Consider the following 22,431-nt stretch of genomic DNA (forward strand, 5'->3'; position numbering starts at 1 on the left):
GAAGATGTATTCTCAATTCAAATGGGCAAACTGGCAAAGTGCCCTTTAAACAAGATTACCTTCTTGCATGCCATGAAAGCTATATCTCCATATCCAAAGTAAACAGATGCCCTCAGTTTGGTCTACTGCATCAAGTCTGCCGCAAAGACTCAAGGCTTCCATCATGGGCCTTATTCTCGGCTTACTTTCCCCTGATAAACCTATATAGATGATGTAATCGGGTGTTAAAAAGCATGAGCTACATCCTCATTATCACAAACAGCAAATGAAGTGATAAACCTGGGGAAATTTTATGATGTAATGTTGCTCCATACACACATGAAATTATGCATATAGAAAACTAAGTTCCAGGACAAAGGTTATCCTTCTGCTTGACAAGTTAGTTTTCTACGTGTAAAAATATTTTTTCACGAGGGAGCTTTCTGTCATGTGAGCTGTCAGCTGCAGCCTGAGATGGTTTCTTCCAGAAACGGTTTAATCACTCATCTACTGTTTATGAAAACTAGGCCCATAAGTCAGCTCTCTTAAGTTCAAATGTCACCATGGTTAGAATTCATTGCATATTAGTCATAGCCAAGCCAATCTCTTCCAACCTCAGATTTTTCATTTGTAATGATGACTGATACCTTCTGCTGGTCTATGACTGTAATAAAGATTTGGATTAGATTGACTGATATCACATATGAAAACTGCTTTGCATGCTTAGGAAGAGCACTAATATAAATATTATTTATTATCACTAGTATTTGTTTGGCTCCAAGAGAGAATATGTTGTGGAGGTTTTAAGGACATAGGGAAACATTTTGGATTGTAGGAAGCTGGAATAGGGAAGAGGTCATGAATGGTTAATGATTTCAACCTCTGTAGGACAGGTTAGTTTCTGCTCACACTCTTTTCTAGCCTCCATTCAGACAAGCAAGAGCCATTAACAGAGTTCAAAGAAACATGCCAGCCAGGCAAAAACTCCTGGGGTGCAAAGGACAGCTAGGAAGTTCTGGGGAGAGTTTTGAGGACCAGATAGAGAGTCTTATTTGACATCTGGAGTGAGGTCCTCCATCTCTAGTCCCATGGATTGTGGGAGACAGTGACGGAATGAACACTGAGATGTTGAAGAGAGATGGAGCAAATTGTAAAGTGAGTTGTGAACAACCTGGGAAGTAGAGAAACGGGTAGGACCTGCAGTCAGGACTGGCCCAAGACATTTTGGCTCCTGAAGTGAGCCACAACACTGCACGCAAAATCGCTCAGGAAGAAGGAGTGAGTGGAGCTCTACATTGGGAACAACTGGGGAATAAAGATCGAGAATGGGGGCAGGGATTCAAATCAACATTACCGGGGACCTTAAGTGGGAACCAAAGGATGCCGTGAGGGGGGCTGCTCTGAATCATGTGTGGTGGGTGCAGACCCCAGAGGGCAGCCCCTCTCCCTTTCTTCTCTAGGGGTGGGAAGAGACCAGCAGTGCCTCCTATATGCTAAAGGCCATTATAGAGAAGGCACAGCAGGGGCTACTGAGAAGGAGGCAGATCTGGCATCCAATGAGCACGATGCAGCTGTAGGTGCCACCAGAGTAGTAAGCAATGCATTCCTTGGAGGCCACATGTCCTGCCCCTGTGGAACCTGCCACCCAAGGCGGTCACCTCACCTTGCCTCATGGGTTGGGCCAACCCTGTCTGAAGTTCTTTGGGGGAAGGGAACACACTTCCGAGATTCTCCATATCCTGCAAATAAGATGGGTGCCAGGACTGAACTTGAGTACCAGAGCCTCAAAGCTGACATTCAAATCTTTTCACAGAGATTGGAGGAAAATGTGACCATTACCCAAGCTCCTTCATATTATGGAGACAAGACTGGATGGATGCCTGTAAACTCTAACATTAGAGTCAATACCTGAGAAACAAGATTGGAGATTTAGTCTTCAAAACACATGGAATGCCCACTTTTGAAGAAGCCTACCAAAGCTTTTATTGTCCTCATTTTGCTGCAGATAGGGCCTTTGAACGGAAACATCCTTAGTAAAAAGAAGTATTCTTAAACATGATTTACTAACTCTTGGGTCTGAAAAGGCATAGCTACCTCATAACAGAGTGTGTTTGAGAAACAATGGTATTCACTGTGAAGTCTTAAGGCCACGGTCTGCTCTGAAGAACGCCGGAGATGTTGAACTCCCATCATCCTTATGGACCGCGTGGTCAATACCACTGCTGCAAAACACTGTTAGAAATGGCATGTCCATATTTCACCTACATAATCAATATTCAGTTAATTGTACACAGGTCATTTTTGGAACTTGATTCGACATAGTGCTATGATTCTTCATTGCTGAGACCTCTGACCTCTAGGTCAGAGAAGAGTCTTGTTCTTTAAAAACTTTGGCATGAAAGGAGGAACATTTTATTTCGGTGTCTTCGGCTTACATGAGCGCTGGTGAACGATCAGCCTGTCTGGCAGGAAGGTACGACCACAAATATTGCATGGAACTAACTGGGCCTGGGCACTTTGCCAAGCAGACTCGTTTAAAGCATCCAGATCGTAGTAACCTTTGGCTGGAAAATTAAGAAGAGAAAATATCAGTTTTCATTCTGGAGAGCCATACTCCACTTGCATGGAAAATATTTTCAGGAAATACCTGTTGACTGAGCCTTTCAGTTTTAACTAAATCACAGTCCTTATGAGAGCGAAAACCCACCAAAACTCTGCTTATTGTCTCAGGGGTCAAATAAAGTTAACTACAGACTGAATCATCTTGTATGTACGGAGAAAGCATTTCAGCATGTGCTGTGTTACACATTCTTAACTAATTATTAACACATTTTCCTACACTTAAATATCAGTGAGTTTCACCACTTGGCCTTCTTACAAATGCTGCCTAATGAGCCAATGGGAACTGACCGAAGAGATGGAAGAGAAAAGCACAGAGTGTTCTATATACTTCATTATGCCCTCCCAGTGCTGTTCTTAGGGTCAGCAATCCAATTTTGCTTCATTTTTCAAAGCTGCTTTCACTGTAACTTTGAGGGGAGCTCACACAAAGACCCAGACAGGCAAAAATCTCAATTTAAGTCCATTTTCACCCCACCCCCTGTTGTCCAACTATTGCAGCTGGAGCAGTATCTGCAATTAAGGCAAGAGATTCGGGCCATTTCAAATGGGCTAATTTGCATCCAAACCCCTGCTTTCTCTTTTTGCCTTAAAACGGGTCTCAAGCCTCTTTTCACCAAGCTACCTCGAACTGAGGTTGTACAGCAACTGTATAAGTTCACACCAACAGTTTCCACACCTTACGGTATAATCCTCCTTGGCAGTGCATAGTGAAAAAATTATAGAGTTTTATTTGAAACAGAGAATAGTTTTCCTTTGCCAAAAGGTATGGTACTTTAGGGAGCAACCTGTGCTATTTTTCTAGAAAAAGAGGTGCCAGAACTCACTAGGAACACCTCCCTTGTTTTATTATAATGGCAACAGCGCCCACCTGAGAGGTGCCGGAACTGAGCTCCGGCTGGGGGGAAAAAAGCCCTGGAAAGTTTTATCTATATTTTGCATGCAAGTGGCTGAGCCCAAATCTGTTTAAAACTAGTACTTTTAAAACACACACACACACACACACAAACGCGACTCCATTGTTTATATGACAAGTAAAAATACAGATTTTTCCATAAGAAGCCCGAGAGCTGTAATGTGATTCACATTCAATGCTTCATATGAGAGTAAGCCTTAGATCTCTTAATGCGTCTGTTCCTAATATTCCTTTTCACCAACTGGAGTTCCTTTTTTGGCTGAAGCAAGTATTCTTCTCATTTGCAGGAAATGAATGTGTTCTCTATATACTTTGGAACATTCAGGGCCAAACTGCACATTACATTGCAGCCACATTAGCCTGACGGCTACTTCTCCATTGCAAAATATATATATATATATACTTTGGGGGGAAAGTGCTTTATGATGGAGACAGGGAGGCTTAACCCTTTCTTTGCTAGTCACTTTCCTCCACTTTAAAAACTCTGTCCGCTGACTGGGGTTGATGGTAGTTGTAGCTGATACAGAGAACGGGCTCCCTGTGATCGTTGCAAAGCATTTTTAAAATAGCAACCAGTTTATATAAGGCAGTTCATAGAGTTTCAGGGTGATCCCAGCTAAGATGGAATCCCAGGAGAGTCCCATAGTTGGCTTTTGATATGTAAGAGTGGAATCTGCCACAGATTTTAACTTGTATTCAGAGGCCTTGCACATGATACAGTTGTAAAACCTGTCTAAGATTTTGTTACTTAGTTCTTCAAAGTTTCAGATACCTCTGCGGTTTTCATTGTTTTGGTGTTAATCACCGTAATCATGGAAAACTGGCTTACATTTTTAAGTATCATTTTGGTTTGTTCTGCTTTTCATTTGAAAAGGTGTTCCTGCTGTGGGAGAAGCACCCACTGAATGTACTGGTAAGCGAAGGATGTTACAAATGTGCAGCCAGATGATCAAGTGGCTTTCGAACAGTGTGGGGCAATGCAAATATTAGAAAAACAGCTTCTGGCTTGGCAACGTTGTTCCAGCGTCCCTGATCTATATGAAGGCTTGAATGGCTGGATCTAGATTCACATCAAAGAAGCGTTTCAAGTTAAACGCGTTGCAAACTTTGTATGAGAAATTGGGTTGGCAAAAACGGAACTCCCCAGCGCCATCTGGTGTCACAGAGTTAGAATGCATAAACAACGTGTATAAAGCAATATCTTTTTGCCAATGTTGTTGTTGTTTAGTCGTTTAGTTGTGTCCGCTCTTCGTGACCCCATGGATCAGAACACGCCAGGCACTCCTGTCTTCCACTGCCTCCCGCGGTTTGGTCAAACTCATGCTGGTAGCTTCGAGAACACTGTCCAACCATCTCGTCCTCTGTCGTCCCCTTCTCCTTGTGCCCTCCATCTTTCCCAGCATCAGGGTCTTTTCCAAGGAGTCTTCTCTTCTCATGAGGTAGCCAAAGTATTGGAGTCTCAACTTCAGGATCTGTCCTTCCAGTGAGCACTCAGGGCTGCTTTCCTTAAGAATGGATAGGTTTGATCTTCTTGCAGTCCAATGTAGCTGAGTCCAACATCTAGTTATCTAGATATTCCTCTTTCGCTTTTGTTAATAATAACTTTTATTAACTTTTCTGCTTTACAATTTCAAATAAACATTTTACAAACTTTAAAATATCCAATGACTTCCCTTCTTCTCTTTCCATGCTTCGTTTTACATATCTTACATCCCTGCATATTTTACTATAACCATTAAAATCAATTGTCCACTATTACATCCATCAATAATTATATGCTCTGTTGAATTTATATTCTAGGTGTTCCTCTTCCAAATGCTAGAATAAGGAAAGTTGAAAACCATCCAGTTCTAAGCAGTGCTTTTTTCTGAAGGGTACACAATGGTACACAGCACTGCCACCATTTTGGGAGAGGGAGGAAGGAGGTGGACGGGCTCTTGGACCCTTTCAGAGCATCATGCCTCCTTTCCTAAGATGGCCAAATGCTTTCTGAGTTTGGAGAAGGAGGCACAATGCTCTGACAGGGTCCCAGAGCCCTGCTGCCTCCTTCCCAGAGCTGGACAGGCTTTGGGAAGGTAGCAGGAGGGCTCTCCAACCCCATTAGAGCATGGCATCTCATTCCCCAAGCCCGGGAAACATTTGCCCAGCTCAGTGAAGGAGGCATGATGCTCTGGCAGTGTCCTGTAGCCCTGCCAGCTGCTTCCCAAACCCAGGCAGCAGAGGCCTCTTCACCTGGGCGGCAACGCTCAGCTCACTAGGAGTGTCTCCACCCCCATCGTTCAGCCCAGACACTGAGGTACAGCTCCAAAGACCTTCTGGCGGTTCCCTCACTGCGAGAAGTGAAGCTACTGGGAACCAGGCAGAGGGCCTTCTCGGTAGTGGCGCCCGCCCTGTGGAACGCCTTCCCATTGGATGTCAAGGAGATAAAACAACTATCTGACTTTTAGAAGACACCTGAAGGCAACCCATCCTCATTGCCCAGCCTTGATGTCAGGCCATGTCCCTCCCCCATGTTCTGGCCCATTTCCCTGCTTGCTGGTTAGTACCAGCACCTCCCCCCCCCGAAAAAAGCGGTGCTTCTAAGAAGAGAAGAAGAAGAGTTTGGATTTTATATCCCACTTTATCACTACCCGAAGGAGTCTCAAAGCGGCTAACATTCTCCTTTGCCTTCCTCCCCCACAACAAACACTCTGTGAGGTGAGTGGGGCTGAGAGACTTCAAAGAAGTGTGACTGGCCCAAGGTCACCCAGCAGCTGCATGTGGAGGAGCAGAGATGTGAACCCAGTTCACCAGATTACGAGACTACCGCTCTTAACCACTACACCACACTGACTCTTTAAGCCTCTGGAAAGGCATTATTACCAGAAGGAGCAATTCCTACAACACACTGACATGTTTTTGAAGCTTACACCAATTCAATGTAAACCCTCTCCAGAGGTGATGTTATCAGCTACCTTTTCAAGGTCTGTGCTGGGCAGAGGTGTACATAGGTAATTTTAGTCTCTAGACATAACTGTCTGGTGGCAGGGGGTGAGCGCTCTTTTGATGGCGATGTGGTTAAGCTCCCTTCAATCCGTTGCCTTAGCCAGTCCAGTCCTGTTGTGTTTGGGGCCCCTTCTGAACAGATCCCAAACTTCTGCTCTCAAGTGCTTCCTGATGGCACCTCTATTGATGGAAGACCACGTGCCACAGAATTTGGTGGCTCCAAGCGTTATGCTAACATGTGAATGAGTATAATTAACAGGCCTTCGGCAATATAGGCCGGGATTCACCTCACAACCCCTGCCAGCAGAAGCACTGTGCAAGCTCATCCAATTGCAGCATGGGGCTTCCCCACGCATCCCCCCAAATTGGCTGCGGGTGGTGTTTTTGGGCAGCACCCCCAGAACAGCATGCAGTGAGAGGGGGAATCATTCCAGCCATAGGAGCCATCTCCAAGGGGCCAAGGTCTCTTTGGCTCCCCCTCAATAAAATATTGGGGGGGGGGCTGGGCCTCACCAAGGTTGATGGACATTGCCATTCAAATGGTGTGCACCCCTCCAAAAAATATTGACACCCCTGATTTCGGATGGCAAGCTGATATGCAAACGCAGACAGAAACTTGTAATAGCGAGGCGCTGACTTCCACACTATAAATCCCATTGATTTTGTTAAATGAGCGAAGACTTGAAACCAGGTAAATAGCATAGCTTTGATCGGTTAAAGTAAAAATTAAGGTGCAAGGTTTTCGCGGATGTTTATGCTGCCCTTTCTCCTGCTGTCTCTGTGTTTATCTTTCGAGATGGTAACTTACCTCCTATGGATACGACCTCTGGCTTCTTGGGTTCGAGTCGTCTTAAGTGTTTTGGCAGCTGATCATTCTCAATGTGCCATTTTTTCAGACATTGCGGTTCATGGATGCTTATGGATTGAGTTCCATACTCTCGGCCGCAAATGTAGCAAATAACGGTTGGGGGTCGCCGTATAAATGCAGGCTGTGGACAACAAGCTCAGTTAAAAGAAAGGCAATTGATTTTAGAAAATCATTTAAAACCCAAGCAGTCTGTGCTGTTGGAAAGAATCCCGCTGACAAAGTGGAGGATGGAGATGGAGGGTGTTTATGCTTTATAACACATTTTAATAATGTGCCTGAAAAATATGGATTCAGTTGCGAATTCCTGGCAGAAAATTCACACCTGTTACTATATTTAGTTTTGAAGTGGTTAATATTAAGAGCTTTCAAATGGGCTCTTTAGGAACAAATATTCCTTTGAAATTTACTTTGGAGATGGCAGGTAAGCTTCAAGATAATGTTGGTAAGAAAGGGACTTAAGATCATAGCTTCTTCGGTTGTTGCAAAAAAACAAACAGAATGGTGTAGCTTTTTTCTGAATAATGGTTTGCAGAGGGTGCTTGTTTAAACAGTATGATAAATGACATACCATCCAACTTTCTCAAATAAAAAATGAGGATGTGTGTCTTCCGAGAGAGTCATGTGACCTGTGCTGTGATCTCACGCCAGAAAAAAGTACTTTTTGTGGTGAGAGACTGCAGTGAATAAGCGCGGCACCCAAAATGGCCGCCATGATCTCACATGAAAAAACGGGGTGTCCCATTTTCACCAGGGCACTTGGTGGGTATGATGAATGACTTCTACTAAGCTGGACCACGGTCTACCTAGACAAGTACCCACAATGGTGACTGGAAACAATTCTTGAGGGGCTTACGTATGTGATATTTCCTAGTGTAAGTACGAAAGAGCCTTTAGCTGAGATTTTGAGAGCCGATTTGGAATCTTATAAATGCAAGGCACGAGTTCTTCTTCTGCAGGAATCCCCAACCTTTAGGGGCCAGGGCAGAATGGAAAAACTGGAGAAAACTGAAGAAAATGTGATTGGCAGAAAATTTCCCTTACAGCAGAAGGAGAATAGGAGAGTTTATTCGTTACTCAGTCTCCGTTCCAATAATTTGTGTATGCTACTACAACAATAGAGGGACGCAGGTGGCACTGTGGGTTAAACCACAGAGCCTAGGACTTGCTGATCAGAAGGTCGGCAGTTCGAATCCCCATGACGGGGTGAGCTCTCATTGCTCGGTCCCAGCTCCTGCCAACCTAGCAGTTTGAAAGCATGTCAAAGTACAAATAGATAAATAGGTACTACTCCGGCGGGAAGGTAAACGGCATTTCCGTGAGCTGCTCTGGTTCGCCAGAAGCGGTTTAGTCTTGCTGGCCACATGACCCGGAAGCTGTATGCCGGCTCCCTCGGCCAATAAAGCGAGATGAGCGCCACAACCCCAGAGTTGGCCACGACTGGACCTAATGGTCAGGAGTCCCTTTACCTTTACCTAATGCTGGAAATTAAGTGCAGAGATAAGGATAGGAAGCACAGAGGGTTCAAAATTCTGCCCTCCCCCCACTCCTCACATTTTGGGAAAACATGGTTCCAGTGGCTCAGCTTCTAATGACAGCATAGAACAGACTTTGTCAACCTTTGCCCTCCAGATGTTTTGGCCAACAAATGGCCACTGGGAGTTGTAGTCCAAAACATCTGGAAGGCGCCAAGTTGGCAAAGACTGAAGTAGAAAAAGATTTGGACCTTTGGTTCTGTGCAGTGACAGAGAAAAGACGGCAGGCCAAAATATGCTTTTATTTTGGAAACAGACATAGAACAGGGAAAAGACAGCAGATGGCAGCACCAGATAGTCAAGATACAACCAATGAAATTTCAGAATGAAATTTTTACCATATATTGACAAAGAGAGCAACGAAAAAGACATCAAAAGCATGCAATTGTGATTTACGCAGGAAATGGAGACATATGCCCTACAAAATAACTGTGCCCCCTTTCTTTGCAGCGGGGAACTAGATTTTGAGACTATCTGTGGAAGGGTTGTTTACATTTCCATTGCATCAGTAAGCTGGATTTGAGAACAGGGCTATCAAAACTGACCAGCACAGCCAAAGTCTATGAGGCTTAGGCTGTTTACTGAAGATATAATCAGGCTTAGTTAATCCAAATGAGCCCATTCATTCCATTACCAATTGGATTACAAAATAACAACTTTGGCCTAACAAACCCATTACAGGCAAACTGGCTTGACTCTACAATTCAGGAAACACTTAGTGAGGGAATCAGAAGAAAATGAGGTCTAGCATAACAATGCAATGGGACAAATTTATTGTCCTGCTATGGGCACTGTGCCCTGCTTAATTGAGGGGAACAGCAATGATTATTATTATGACCAGACCTTTTAGAGAGTCCTTCAGAACAAGCGTTCTAAATACATTGTGGAAGTTATGGTCTGCCATCTCTTCAGTCCTGCTCTTTATGGGATGGAAATGTGTATGTGCGAAGACATACCCAATGTTTTCTGTTCAACTCAAACCAGGATCTTCACCAGCCCCAATTCCCTTCCATCTCTATGCTACCACTATCTTTCCCTTCTAATTTTTTGTCCCCTTCAGTCCAACTTTGTAGAGGAAGGCCAACGGCAGTTTCCACTGACCTGTTTTCACGCCTATCAATCTTATACCTCCATAGATGAATAGAGCGTGTTCTTCAACAACTTGGCTAAGTATGGCTCAAGAGAGCTTGGTTGTAAGTGTCTTTCCATTTCTCCAGCATTCTATACTTCAAATACAAACTCGATTGACACACAAAGGAAGCTATCGGTTTTTGAGGGCATACCAAGTTCCTTCGCAGCACAACAATTCCCTGAATCCTCTAATGGGAAGCTGTGACATTTAAACTGGTTTGAAGTTGGTTCAGATTTATAATATAGCTGTGCCACCTTCCCAAATGTTTTGTCTGGCTGACTTCAATGAAGATGCTAATCCCATGAGAAGGTTCAGAGAAAAGAAACAAAGGAAATGCAAGTATTGCAAGAAAATGCCAAGGGAGACAAATTCTTACTGTCATACGCCATACAGTAATTCAATAGTATGCCTACAGTGAAATACTTCAGTAAGTCTTTTGTTTAGGATCCCCTCCCAAAAGCCCTCAAACTCCTTTTTAAACCTGCCATACTTTAAAAAGCTAACATTAAAAAATAGTTATTATAAACAAATAAATTAAGCAACTATATGCTAGGATGTTGCTAGTACATGAACTTTATAGGAACGCATGCACCGAGATGGGTGCGTGGGTGGAAGAAACCGACTCTGAATGTAGTTCTGTGCCCTCATCTGGTTGACGATTGCCCCCTAATTACATAAAGAATTGCCAGTAATTAATAGATAGCTGTGAATTCTCTGTAGATTCTTGGGCCATTTTGGGGGGGAAGGTTACAGCAATTAAAAATGGGGGAGTTGGTTAATATCTGAATCCAGTTTTCTTCTTCGTCACTTTCAGATTTAAAATTATAGGATATCGTATTACTCAGATTATTTTTTTGCTTTTTCTTTGTCTTCCATATTCCTTCCCATTTCTCCTTTCATATAGAATTGACCTTTTTTGATATAAAAGTGACTAATAACTACAAAGAGAAGACCAGGAATATATGAAACATAACAATACATCATGAATTGTTGCTACGGAGAACATGGCCAGAGTTTAGTCCTCTCTGCCTTGGCTCACGACAAGAAGAATTACAACTTCTTTCTGACTAGAAAGCCAAGCAACAAACGATGTTGAGGTACCTTCTTGAATTCACTCAGCAGTGTCCTTCATGTAATGTCCATTTGTACACTATTTGTGTACAAATGAGTAACTCCCACAAAAGTATCTAATGCTGTTCGACTTTGCACATGTTAATTCAACCTCAGAGAGATGCAAAGTAAAAACCTGTACTCCAAGGGGATGGATTCTTTGAATTTATAGCACTTAGCAGATGCTCACAGCCTTTTTATTCATATCGGCTGCTTGACAAATGTATTTTATCCCCCGAATTCCCATAAATAAATCACAATTAGAGGGCAAGCTGAGGTGAAGGATTCCTTGCAAACTCCGTAGGACGAGAACTGCAAGCATCTGTCCACATCCATTAAACCAACATTCAGAATATATGAAAAGGATTTCATGGGTCCTTTCACAAGCAGAATTATATGTTGGTATGGCTCTAAGTGCTTTTTTGTTTTAATTATGGTTTCTACGTGAGTTTCAGTGGAAAATCTGTGCCATCTGCTTGCCTATATTTGTGCTGTGTCGCAAACTTGAGTTAAGCCACCAACCTTAAACTTGAACATCGTTCCGTCGTTATCTATAGCATTTTAGAAACCAAAAATGTCTAATATGGTTTATATAAACACTGAACTTCATGTTAATTAAATCACTGCTACCATCACTACAAAAACCATGGTTGTGATGTTTTTCTTATACAAGCAATGTGCTTACTATGAAATCTGCATTTCTGCTGATAACTTATTCAGAACATGGAAAGTGACCCTGCCATCACCTTAGGCTTGTTTAAGGCTACTCACTCATTTACAGTCCCTGAAATGATCTCCTAGCTTGATTGAAGTCAATAGTGAAGGTTTTACCATTAACTTCAACGGCACTGGAATGCCAAGGTGGAATTTGCACAGGAAACAATTTTGCTTTTTTCGTAGGTGTGATGCCTTCTAAATTACCTTGTCTGAGGTGGAAGATGCAGGCCCAGTGGATCTATGTGATTTAGAGGAGCTGTAGCTTGAAGGACCTGAACTGGCTTTTGGTTTGCAACTCTTTTGGTGTACAGCAAGACGATCTGGAAGAAAAGTACGGCCACAGTGTTCACAGGGTAGGAGCTTGTAACTTTGAGCAGCTGCTGCGTTTTCAGCCATCGTACCAAGAGATCCTCCAGGAAGAGCCTGAGGTTTAACGGGCGGTGGTCTTCTGAGATGTTTGGGCAGTTTATCATTTTCTATCTGCCACTTCTCCAGGCATTTTGGCTCGTGGATAGGAAGAGATTGTGACCCAAACTCTTTGCCACAGATATGGCAGATCCTGAAGCCAGGTCTTCTCGGGGGAATGACGGGCCGATCCCACTGATCCTGAGACACGCCCCCAGTACTTGATCGTTTTGATACCACCACAGTCCCCGGCCTCTTCTTCCCAGCACTTGTTTTAAGGGTAGAATTTAAACCCACTCCTGACAAGAGCATGGAAGGATCTGAAACAGTGGATTTTGAAGCCTGTCTTAAAGATGAGCTGGTGGAGATATTAGCAAGGACTTTTCCAGCATTGGGCAGTGTTTTATTGTGTTTGCTCAGAGTCTTTTTCATTAAAGCCGTTTCCATGAAGTCAACAATGTTCCATTAACAGGATGTCTGGATTTATGTAGTGTTTCTTGTTTGGACTTTGTGGTTGTCTTTTGGTTGACCTGTTGTTCCTTTAAAAACAATGAAGCTCTCTGGGATAAAGAGGTACAAGATCCTAAAACAGAGGGCAGCTGTGATAGATCTGAGCACATTTGCAGTGTTCTAACACTCCCAGCAATGTTGCCTTTTTGTGGTGTTTTTTCTGTTTTACTATTTTTTTAGTGTCTATTTTTTAAAATCCTGGAAAAAAATAGGAGGAATATGTATGTAAAAACACGGTAAGTTGTAGGCAGATGTTTAATTGTTTTAAAACATTTTTTTAAAAGAGAGAGAGAGAGAGTAAAATAACTAGTGTGGCCAAATGCAATATTTTTATGTTGAGCATTTCTGCATATATAACATTTCAGCTGCAATCTGTACACACTTACCTGGGAGTAAGCCCCACTCACCACTGTGGGGCTTACTTCTGAGTAAGCATGTATAGGTTTGTGCTTTTGCGTGGTTTTTGTCGGTCACTTCACTGTCATTCTTCCAAACATTTTTTTTTTATTCTGCATTCATAGTTATAACTATTGGTGTTGCCACATTGTACAGCCTCGTGTGTTACATTAAGTTGATTCTGTACAAGACAAAAGAAATAAAACACCTGTAATAATAAGACAAAGTAAATCCTGTCCATAACACTGAGAAGGCACAGTAGCTACTAAAACATTTGTCTGTTGCATTTGCCTGAATTCATAAGTCAGACCCTCCAAGTGTCCCTATTTTCCAGGGACAGTCCTGGATTTACAGAAGCCATCCTGGTTTCTTATTTGATCTCAGAAAGTCCTGCTTCCCTTGTCATCTTATAATAGCAATGGCACCCACTTGAGAGGTGCCAGAACTGAGTTCTGGCGAGTTCCAGCTGCAAAAAAGGCCCTGGATGTCCTGTTTTCATCAGAGAAATGTTGGAGGCTATGGAGTTATGCGACTCCCAAGCTGAGGAGATAAGTAACTAAACAACTTTTAGAAGACATCTGAAGCCCGCCCTGTACAGGGAAGTTTTTTAAAATGTTTAATGTTTTATTACGTATTTATATATGTTTGAAGCCACCCAGAGTGGCAACCCAGTCAGATGGGTGGGGTATAAATAAATAACAAATATTATTATTGTTGTTGTTATGGAACAGGACATCCCTATTCTCATTGGAGAAATGTTGGAGGATACGTAAACCATATAACCAGGAATTTGTTTCAACTAACAGTCAAAACATTATACACACACACACACACACACACACACACACATATATATACGTATAATATTTCCTTCTCATATGTACAGTGGTACCTCGGGTTACATACGCTTCAGGTTACATACACTTCAGGTTACAGACTCCCCTAACCCAGAAATAATGCTTCAGGTTAAGAACTTTGCTTCAGGATGAGAACAGAAATCGTGCTCCGGCGGCGCGGTAGCAGCAGGAGGCCCCATTAGCTAAAGTGGTGCTTCAGGTTAAGAACAGTTTTAGGTTAAGAACAGACCTCCAGAAAGAATTCAGTTCTTAACCCGAGGTACCACTGTATATATCTTTTTGAAGAGTTGATCTCCTGGAATTGTTGTTACAAATTGATACATCAGTGTTCCTTAATTGCAATGTTTTCCTGTCATGAAAGACATTGCTAGTTCCTATGATGTTCCCCACAGCAATTCCATTGATGGAACGCTGCTAGCTAGACATCAGAATGTGTGGCTTAAGTATTTTCTAGTGGGTTGCCATTTGCAGTATCATTAGGAAGCGAATGATATGTTTAAAGCATTTGCATATCGTGGCGAACTATCCTTCTTGCCCTCGACGGCTGCTGTAGTAGTTGTAATAACGGTAAAATAATAAAAGTGGTTCAGTAAGTAGTAATGCAACTTGAATGTGCCCCAAACTATTTTTAGGAGACCCCAGATAATTGTGAGCAAGTGAAACCTTTTTCAAGTCATGGAGAAAGAAAAGGCAAAGCTTACTAGAGGGTCATGGGAAAGGAGTATCTCGGAACATTACCTGTGTTTCACCCAGCTAAGGCTTTATCCACCAGTCCATTTTCCATGGATAGATGTGTATCATGGATGATCAAGCTGTTCCCCTTTACAATAATTTCAAGCAGTAATGCAGGCTCTGGGGTAAAGAATGTTGAATGAGTCAAGCTATGAATCAGTCAAGAAGAGAAACCATAAACAACCTGTTAACAATATAGCCTCTTGTTGGACTTCCAAGATCTCTGCTGGATACGTTTCATAATAGATTTATGCTTTATTTGGGGGATTACACCATTTGATCTCTTTTCCTTTCTGCCAAGTTGGAAATGTCCTGTAAGTTCACATCCGTAAATCTGAAACCCTCCATCATGTTTCCCGTCGACTAGAAAGCGTATAAGGTTTTTAAAAGTAAATTAAGTTTTCTCTATAAAAGGCATGACAAAGTGTATCTTTCTTTCTGAACGCAAAGACAAAAGCGAGCGGTAGCCAAATATGGGTCATCGATCTTCTTTTGGACAATGCTTGAGCCATCAGCAGTCCTCCGCGATGGCCTTAATTCATAAACCATGTGCTTTTAATGAAAATAAATTTCAATGTAATGGACTATCTGGATCCAAATAAGACAATGCATAGAAATACAGAAGCTCATCTAGATGCTGCCAGAAGGCGCTACTTCATATGTAATATCTCACAATCGAAGAGCAACTAATCCAAATTTAGTTCATCTACATTTCAAAAAAAAAATTCTATGAGGAAGAGCTCTCCTGTGGTTTAAATTTCCATTAATCTTTTCAAAGTCTCTCACAATATGGTTCTCACTAATCTCCAAGAGTAGCCTTTTCTCTAAGCAGTAATCCTAATGGTTCGGTCAAGTGCTTAGGGGCGAGAGGAAATATGACAGTCGGCTAAAATGTATAGATTTCATGTGAGGGAAAACTTCACAGGAAAAGGATTCTTTTGTTTGCTTCATGGATGTCTTTGGATATAAAACTCATGTACATACACATGAGGGCTCTTTAGTTTTTTTCCTCTATTGATCTGTAAAAAATTTATCTGTAAAGAAGAGGTTCTCTCTTCCCCCATCTCTCAGGATCCCACCAGGTATAAATGCTTCACAGAAATCCATCTGTCAGTTCTGAGTCCTTTTAACACTGATTTGGGTTGAAAGAAACGTCGTCGTGCCTGCTAGGTAATTAGATCAGCCACAGTGCCGCAATCCATTTTGATTTCTATTCAATAGGAATTTTGTTAGGGAAAGTCCCTTATTCTGAATAGGATTTCCCTTAAAAAGGGGGGAAAGTTGACAGCTATGTCCTCATGGCGTGTGGGGAGACCCTCCCCAGAGCCGAAAGAGGGCTTCAGTGAGAGCAGAGAAGAGACTGGTGATACAGCGGGGCTTTGTTTAGGCTGCTCAGCTTCCATGCCTAACAGCACAGTAAAAGTAAAAAAGTAAAGGACCCCTTGATGGTTAAGTCCAGTCAAAAGCGACTATGGGGTTGCAGCACTCATCTCGCTTTCAGGCTGAGGGAGCTGGCATTTGTCCACAGACAGCTTTCCAGGTCATGTGGCCAGCATGATTAAACTGATTCTGGTGCAACAGGACACCGTGACGGAAACCAGAGTGCACAGAAACGCTGTTTACCTTCCTGCTGCAGGTGTACCTATTTATTTACTTGCACTGGTGTGCTTTCAAACTGCTAGGTTGGCAGGAGGTGGGACAGAGCAATGGGAGCTCAGCACGTCGCGGGGATTTGAACCGCCAACCTTCCAATTGGCAAGCCCAAGAGACTCAGTGGTTTAGACCACAGCACCATTGTAGTGCAGCAGTAACAGCATTCCTGCACTTCCTCCAGCCTTCTGCCAGCCCCAGAGCTTCAATTCCAGTTGTGGATATTTTAGTTGCAGTATTTTTTATCTGGATTGGAGTGAGAGGAGCAGAGAGATCATTTAACGGCTCTTTAGAGGGTGCTCCCTACTTTTGCAAATTTCACTTATGTGCGTGTGGCACCAGAACGTAATCCCTGTCTAAGTGGGGATTCACTTTATCTGCCTTCAGACTGAAGAATGGAAGAACAACCAAGTTCTTAAAGTTTTTTAGGAGTATCATGATATATCAGATATATATGATATAAAAAAGCATTGACATCACCTTGCCAACAAAGGTCTGTATAGTTAAAGCCATGGTTTTCCCAGTAGTGATGTATGGAAGTGAGAGCTGGACCATCAAGAAGGCTGATCGCCGAAGAATTGATGCTTTTGAATTATGGTGCTGGAGGAGACTCTTGAGAGTCCCATGGACTGCAAGAAGATCAAACCTATCCATTCTTAAGGAAATCAGCCCTGAGTGCTCACTGGAAGGACAGATAGTGAAGCTGAGGCTCCAATACTTTGGCCACCTCATGAGAAGAGAAGACTCCCTGGAAAAGACCCTGATGTTGGGAAAGATGGAGGGCACAAGGAGAAGGGGACGACAGAGGATGAGATGGTTGGACAGTGTTCTCGAAGCTACAGACATGAGTCTGACCAAACTGTGGGAGGCAGTGGAAGACAGGAGTGCCTGGCATGCTCTGGTCCATGGGGTCACGAAGAGTCGGACACGACTAAATGACTAAACAACAACAACAACATGATATATCATTGCACAGAAGCACCCACAAACAAACAAACAAACAAACAAACAAAACTCCTTCAGCTTTAACTGTGAAAAATTTGTATTGCTGCCTTTAGATTCCTTCCTTTTGTTTTTGGAAATTTATTGGTTTCTTGCTGCTTATCGGCAGATACATCAATATGATTTCACAAGCTTCAGAGGTCCAGATTTTCCACACTGGCAAACAATCAAACAAACATTGGCCAGTACCTCTCCTCTCTGGAAAAATATGCAGTATAACTTCATTTTTGCTGCTTTGATTTTTCAGATCATGAGATGTAGCTAAAGATACAAAAAGGCCTTGCTGAAAGGCCTCTGATTATTTTAATCATTTCCTGCGGGTTGCTGAAGAAGACTGAAATCTCTGTTTAGACCCATCAAAATAACTACAATCCTACCTTGGTTTTCGAACAGCTTAGTTCTCAAAGGTTTTGGCTCCTGAACACTGCAACCCTGGAAGTGAGTGCTCTGTTTTTAACGTTCTCTTGGAAGCCAAACGTCCGATGGGGCTTCCGCAGCTTCAGACTGGCTGCAGGAGCTTCCTGCAGCCAATCGGAAGCCACACTTTGGTTTTCAAACATTTTGGAAGTCGAATGGACTTCCAGAACAGATTCCGTTTGACTTTCAAAGTTCGACTGCATATTGTTCTTTTATACATGCCGATAAATTTTGTTTTTAAGCAGTGTTTAGACAAAGAAAAAAGAAAAAAGGACAAGTGTGACACTCTTGGCCATTGTCAGAATTGACTTGGAAGTTCCATAAAGGAATGCAGTTTTGCTAGGGTGAGGGGATGGCTCAAAGTGATATTGTGTTTCTTCTACAGCAGAGTAGGGATTCGTGGATCACATGAATTGCCGGTGTTCTCTATATTTTGGTCTTTTTAATGTTTGATGCCTTCTGGCGGTTCCCTCCCTGCGAGAAGTGAGGTTACAGGGAACTAGGCAGAGGGCCTTCTTGGTGGTGGTGCTCGCCCTGTGGAACGCCCTCCCATCAGATGTCAAGGAAATAAACAACTATCTGAATTTTAGAAGACATCTGAAGGCAGCCCTGTTTAGGGAAGTTTTTAATGTTTGATGTTTTATCGTGTTTTTAATATTTGGTTGGGAGCGCCCAGAGTGGCTGGGGAATCCCAGCCAGATGGGCGGGGTATAAATAAATTATTATCATTATCATTATCATTATCATTATCATTATCATTATCATTATCATTATCATTATCATTATCATTATCATTATCATGCTTTTGTATTTCTTGGAAGCCACCCAGAGTGGCTGGGGCAACTGAATCAGATGGCAGGGCACAACAGCAACAATGATGATAACAACAACAACTACAACAACAACAACAACAACAACAACAACCTCTGTGATTACATCTAAAGGTCTGACCATCCATGTTACATGCCTTTTACTTCATGGAGGTCGAGTCTCCTGAAATGTTTCTTGTTTTTATGGGGTTTCTGAATTTGATCATGTGTGGTGCAGAGATATCTTCAGTCATCCCCACTAAGCCTTGACAGTTTCACTGCGGGCAACTTCTACTTTGCTCCTAATTTTCATCACTGCAAAAGGGCCCTTGTTTCCTGTCTTGCAGTTCCTCACATAGCAGTACCTCATTAAAATCTGAGGTTTTAGAGAGAAGTATATCATAGTTCCATCCGCTGCAACTTTCATTAAGGGATGCAACCAACATTGTGCATGGTATATTAAATGAAAATCTGTATTTGCCAAAAATAAACAACTTCATCCGGTTGGAAGCCAAACTGTTCTTCTTCAGACTACAAACACAAAGACTTAATTGCTAAATATCTAATGAAGAAATGGTGCGTGTGTGTTGGATCTGCTTGCTGTGTACACTGTAAATAATCATTTAAGAAGTCCTCTTAATAATTTCCAAATATTCACAGCAATATGAAAGGAAACAAATATACACACTGTAAATAATCATTTAACTAGTCTTCTTAGTAATCTCAGAATATGTTATGCATGTTAGTATAAAATGAAACAAATAATAGGGAAAAATTACCATGATGTTCAAATACATGGTGTCTGACTTTTCTAGCAAAAATGTGTCCCTGGAAATCGTTACAGTTACATCCAGTGGCCAGAATTGTCAGAGTTCGCTTTCAAAGAGCTGTTAGTTCTAATTCTGATGATTACGAACACTGTGAACATGGTGAAACATTTGTTTATCAGCTTATATTTTCATGTCATTCGAATGTGATCGTATTATAACTTTTCTACCATTGAAAAGGCAATGGTATGTTTCAGGTTATATAGTGCTCAAAAATGAAGTTCTGTATTTTGCACTAGCTTAATATGATCAGGATTACACTTAAAAATAATTAGTAGAACACTTTATTTTTTCTGTTTGTTACATCTGGCACTGAAAGTTACTAGGAGCCAGTGCTGCTTCCTCTGGCGTGGCAAAGTGAATTATTATTATTATTATTATTATTATTATTATTATTATTATTATTCCCTTTTGATCATTAATAAAACATGAAAGCCCTCAAATAGTTTTCCTATATTACTTCATGAGATAGATACCAGTGATCCTATTAAAATACCAGGAATCTCATATTTGCAATTTAATTTATTGCAATGGAGTAAACCTTTCACTAGTTGCAAACTGCTTACAGATTATTATTTTTATAATCAAGCATTATATACATATTGGTCAAATAAAATAAATCCTATGCTATGAACATGCTATACCTATTAAAAGAGGTTCATTGGGATCAATAGCTCAACCTCATCCAAAACAGGGATATGTTTTATTGAGCTGACCTCCCGGTAGTTACATTTCTTCTCTTTGTTCCTTGTTCTTACCTTAAAATCTCAGTACTTAAACTCCCACATAATGATTCCTTTGTGCACACTGAGGAATAAGCAGAAACAAAGCATTAGGTCTTAGCATATCCTTTCTTATTTAAGAAATTAGTACGTTAGCATCTTGCGTTGCTACAGAAATGGCAAGTTCTCTTTTGTCACTGACCCGTTGCCTAGCTACATATCAACAAAAGTGAATTCACAGTGCTCCTGCGAAGCTGATTGGTCAACTGCATTGTTTGGGAAGTGTGGGAGACAGGTGTATGCGGGAACAATATTTAGAAGTGAACGCAGAAATTTTCCTAAAGTTCATCATGGGGAAATGTGGTGGTTTGAATGAAAATTCCCTTTCTCCTGCTCCAACTGCTGCGGAATTATTGAAATGGACTGTGCTGCAGAGAGAAGGAGCGAAGGAACTTCATGCAGAACTTCAGGCTTGCTATTAACACACACTTAACATGTAGAATTCATTTAGAAAATATGTGGATATATTACAGCACAATGAGAAGGATGGGAAGGATTGTGTCGATCAACACTTTTATTGTGTAAATAATGTTGTCTTGTCTTTTCTTTTCCTCTTTTGATTTTCTTTGTATCTTTGTTATTTCTTTATTTTTTTTCTTTTCCTCTTTTTTGTTCCTGTAGAAATTTTCTACTCTCTACATAATTTTCTTTTTCTTCATATGTAAAAAGATAGCATATAATGTTTGTATAGATATGTAATTTTTTAATCAATAAAGAATTAGAAAGAAAGAAAGAAAATATGTGGAAGAGGCTACTACCTTAAGTCAGTGAAGTTATATGACGTTGTGCAAAGCAATGCTATTTCATCACTCTTCTTACTGCAAAAAAGTCCATTTTTTTAAGAAGCGAGTTTTCTTTTTGCTTTGCGGCACAAAAGCAGCAATTCTACTTGAATTGTGCAACCTGGAATTTACCAGTATGAGATCCCAGCTGCAAAATAGCTACAAACTAGAACAATGCAATTTAAGGCAAGTGTTACCTGCTCTCTGCTCAATTCCACTACCCTCTGTTTCAGGGCACAGTCTTTTACAGTATCTAGAAATGTTGCCTTTTTGTTGTGACTGGTCCTGGAACATGCATTTAGCCAGTCTACATGAGGGTAATTGAAATCACCAATTACTACAACATTTCCTCCTGTGGATGCCTCATCGGTTTCAAGGAGATGACCGTGGGCACTTTGTTCAGGGAAGGTAAAGGTAAAGCTAAAGGACCCCTGAAAACTCTGGCAGCACTAAGATAAATTCAACAGAGTAAATATTTTTTGATGGATGTAAAAGTGGAAAACTGATTTGAATGCTTATAGTAAAATATGCAGGGATGTATGATATGTAAAGGGACGCAGGTGGCGCTGTGGGTTAAAGCCTCAGCGCCTAGGGCTTGCCGATCGAAAGGTCGGCGGTTCGAATCCCTGCGGCGGGGTGCGCTCCCGCTGCTCGGTCCCAGCGCCTGCCAACCTAGCAGTTCGAAAGCACCTCCGGGTGCAAGTAGATAAATAGGGACCGCTTACCAGCGGGAAGGTAAACGGCGTTTCCGTGTGCGGCTCTGGCTCTGGCTCTGGCCAGAGCAGCGATGTCACGCTGGCCACGTGACCCGGAAGTGTCTCCGGACAGCGCTGGCCCCTGGCCTCTTAAGTGAGATGGGCGCACAACCCCAGAGTCTGTCAAGACTGGCCCGTACGGGCAGGGGTACCTTTACCTTTACCTTTATGATATGTAAAATGAACCATGGAAAGAGAATAAGAGAAGTCATTGGGTATTTTGAAGTTTGTAAAATGTTTATTGGGAAATGTAAAATGTAAAATGTAAAAAAATATTTTTAAAGAAAAAAGAACATATTGGTTGACAGTGACTGTACACTTTTTGGATTTTTGAAAAGACAAGACCACCTCTTTGGGTTTAATTCCACCCCCAAACCCCCTTCAGTTTAAATTATCTCCAGTTTGCCAATGGTGTTGGCAAGAACAATGTTTTGTTTTCTGCTGCTGAGCAACACGAGTCTATTTTAAACATAGTCGTGTACTAGAGCTGATGCAACGAGGCAAGAACATAATGCAAATACTGACAAGAGTGTACAAACAATAGCTGACTCTCCTCCTACACATAAAGTCACGAAACTCTTTCCTAGCCGTGTAGGAATCATTCTTTGGGGAAACACTTTGGATGCCCCTGCCAATCTATAATTTGCAA

At 41.8% G+C, this 22,431-nt stretch overlaps 1 protein-coding gene across 5 annotated transcripts; it reads right to left on the reverse strand.

Annotated features, from left to right (window-relative positions):
* Positions 1-1,937: 1,937 nt before the first annotated feature.
* ZNF475 (zinc finger protein 475) lies at positions 1,938-20,386 on the reverse strand. 5 transcript variants are annotated; one of them, XM_079995779.1, is made up of 6 exons: positions 20,222-20,386; positions 14,765-14,907; positions 13,160-13,350; positions 12,063-12,971; positions 7,308-7,488; positions 1,938-2,543 (listed from the first exon to the last, which is right to left on the reverse strand). In XM_079995779.1, exons 4-6 carry the CDS (start codon positions 12,708-12,710, stop codon positions 2,392-2,394), a joined length of 981 nt encoding a protein of 326 aa, XP_079851905.1. In that variant the 5' UTR covers positions 12,711-12,971; positions 13,160-13,350; positions 14,765-14,907; positions 20,222-20,386; the 3' UTR covers positions 1,938-2,391. The 5 variants fall into 5 exon arrangements, with proteins under 5 accessions (XP_079851905.1, XP_079851908.1, XP_079851907.1 ...); XM_079995782.1 differs by lacking the exon at positions 14,765-14,907; XM_079995781.1 differs by lacking the exon at positions 13,160-13,350 and having other exon boundaries at positions 14,765-14,878.
* Positions 20,387-22,431: the final 2,045 nt, after the last annotated feature.

The sequence above is a fragment of the Podarcis cretensis genome (genome assembly GCF_951804945.1).
Source record: "Podarcis cretensis genome assembly, chromosome: 11".
Classification (NCBI taxonomy): Eukaryota; Metazoa; Chordata; class Lepidosauria; order Squamata; family Lacertidae; genus Podarcis; species Podarcis cretensis.

Excerpts from the sequence above, each read along its gene's own strand:
- ZNF475 (XM_079995783.1), bottom strand. The coding sequence starts at position 12,710 with ATGGAAACGGCTTTAATGAAAAAGACTCTGAGCAAACACAATAAAACA. Across the intron at positions 7,489-12,062 it reads CATCTTCCACCTCAGACAAG|CCTGCATTTATACGGCGACC; the intron begins GTAATTTAGAAG and ends TGTTGTCCACAG. Across the intron at positions 2,544-7,307 it reads AGAGGTCGTATCCATAGGAG|CCAAAGGTTACTACGATCTG; the intron begins GTAAGTTACCAT and ends TTAATTTTCCAG.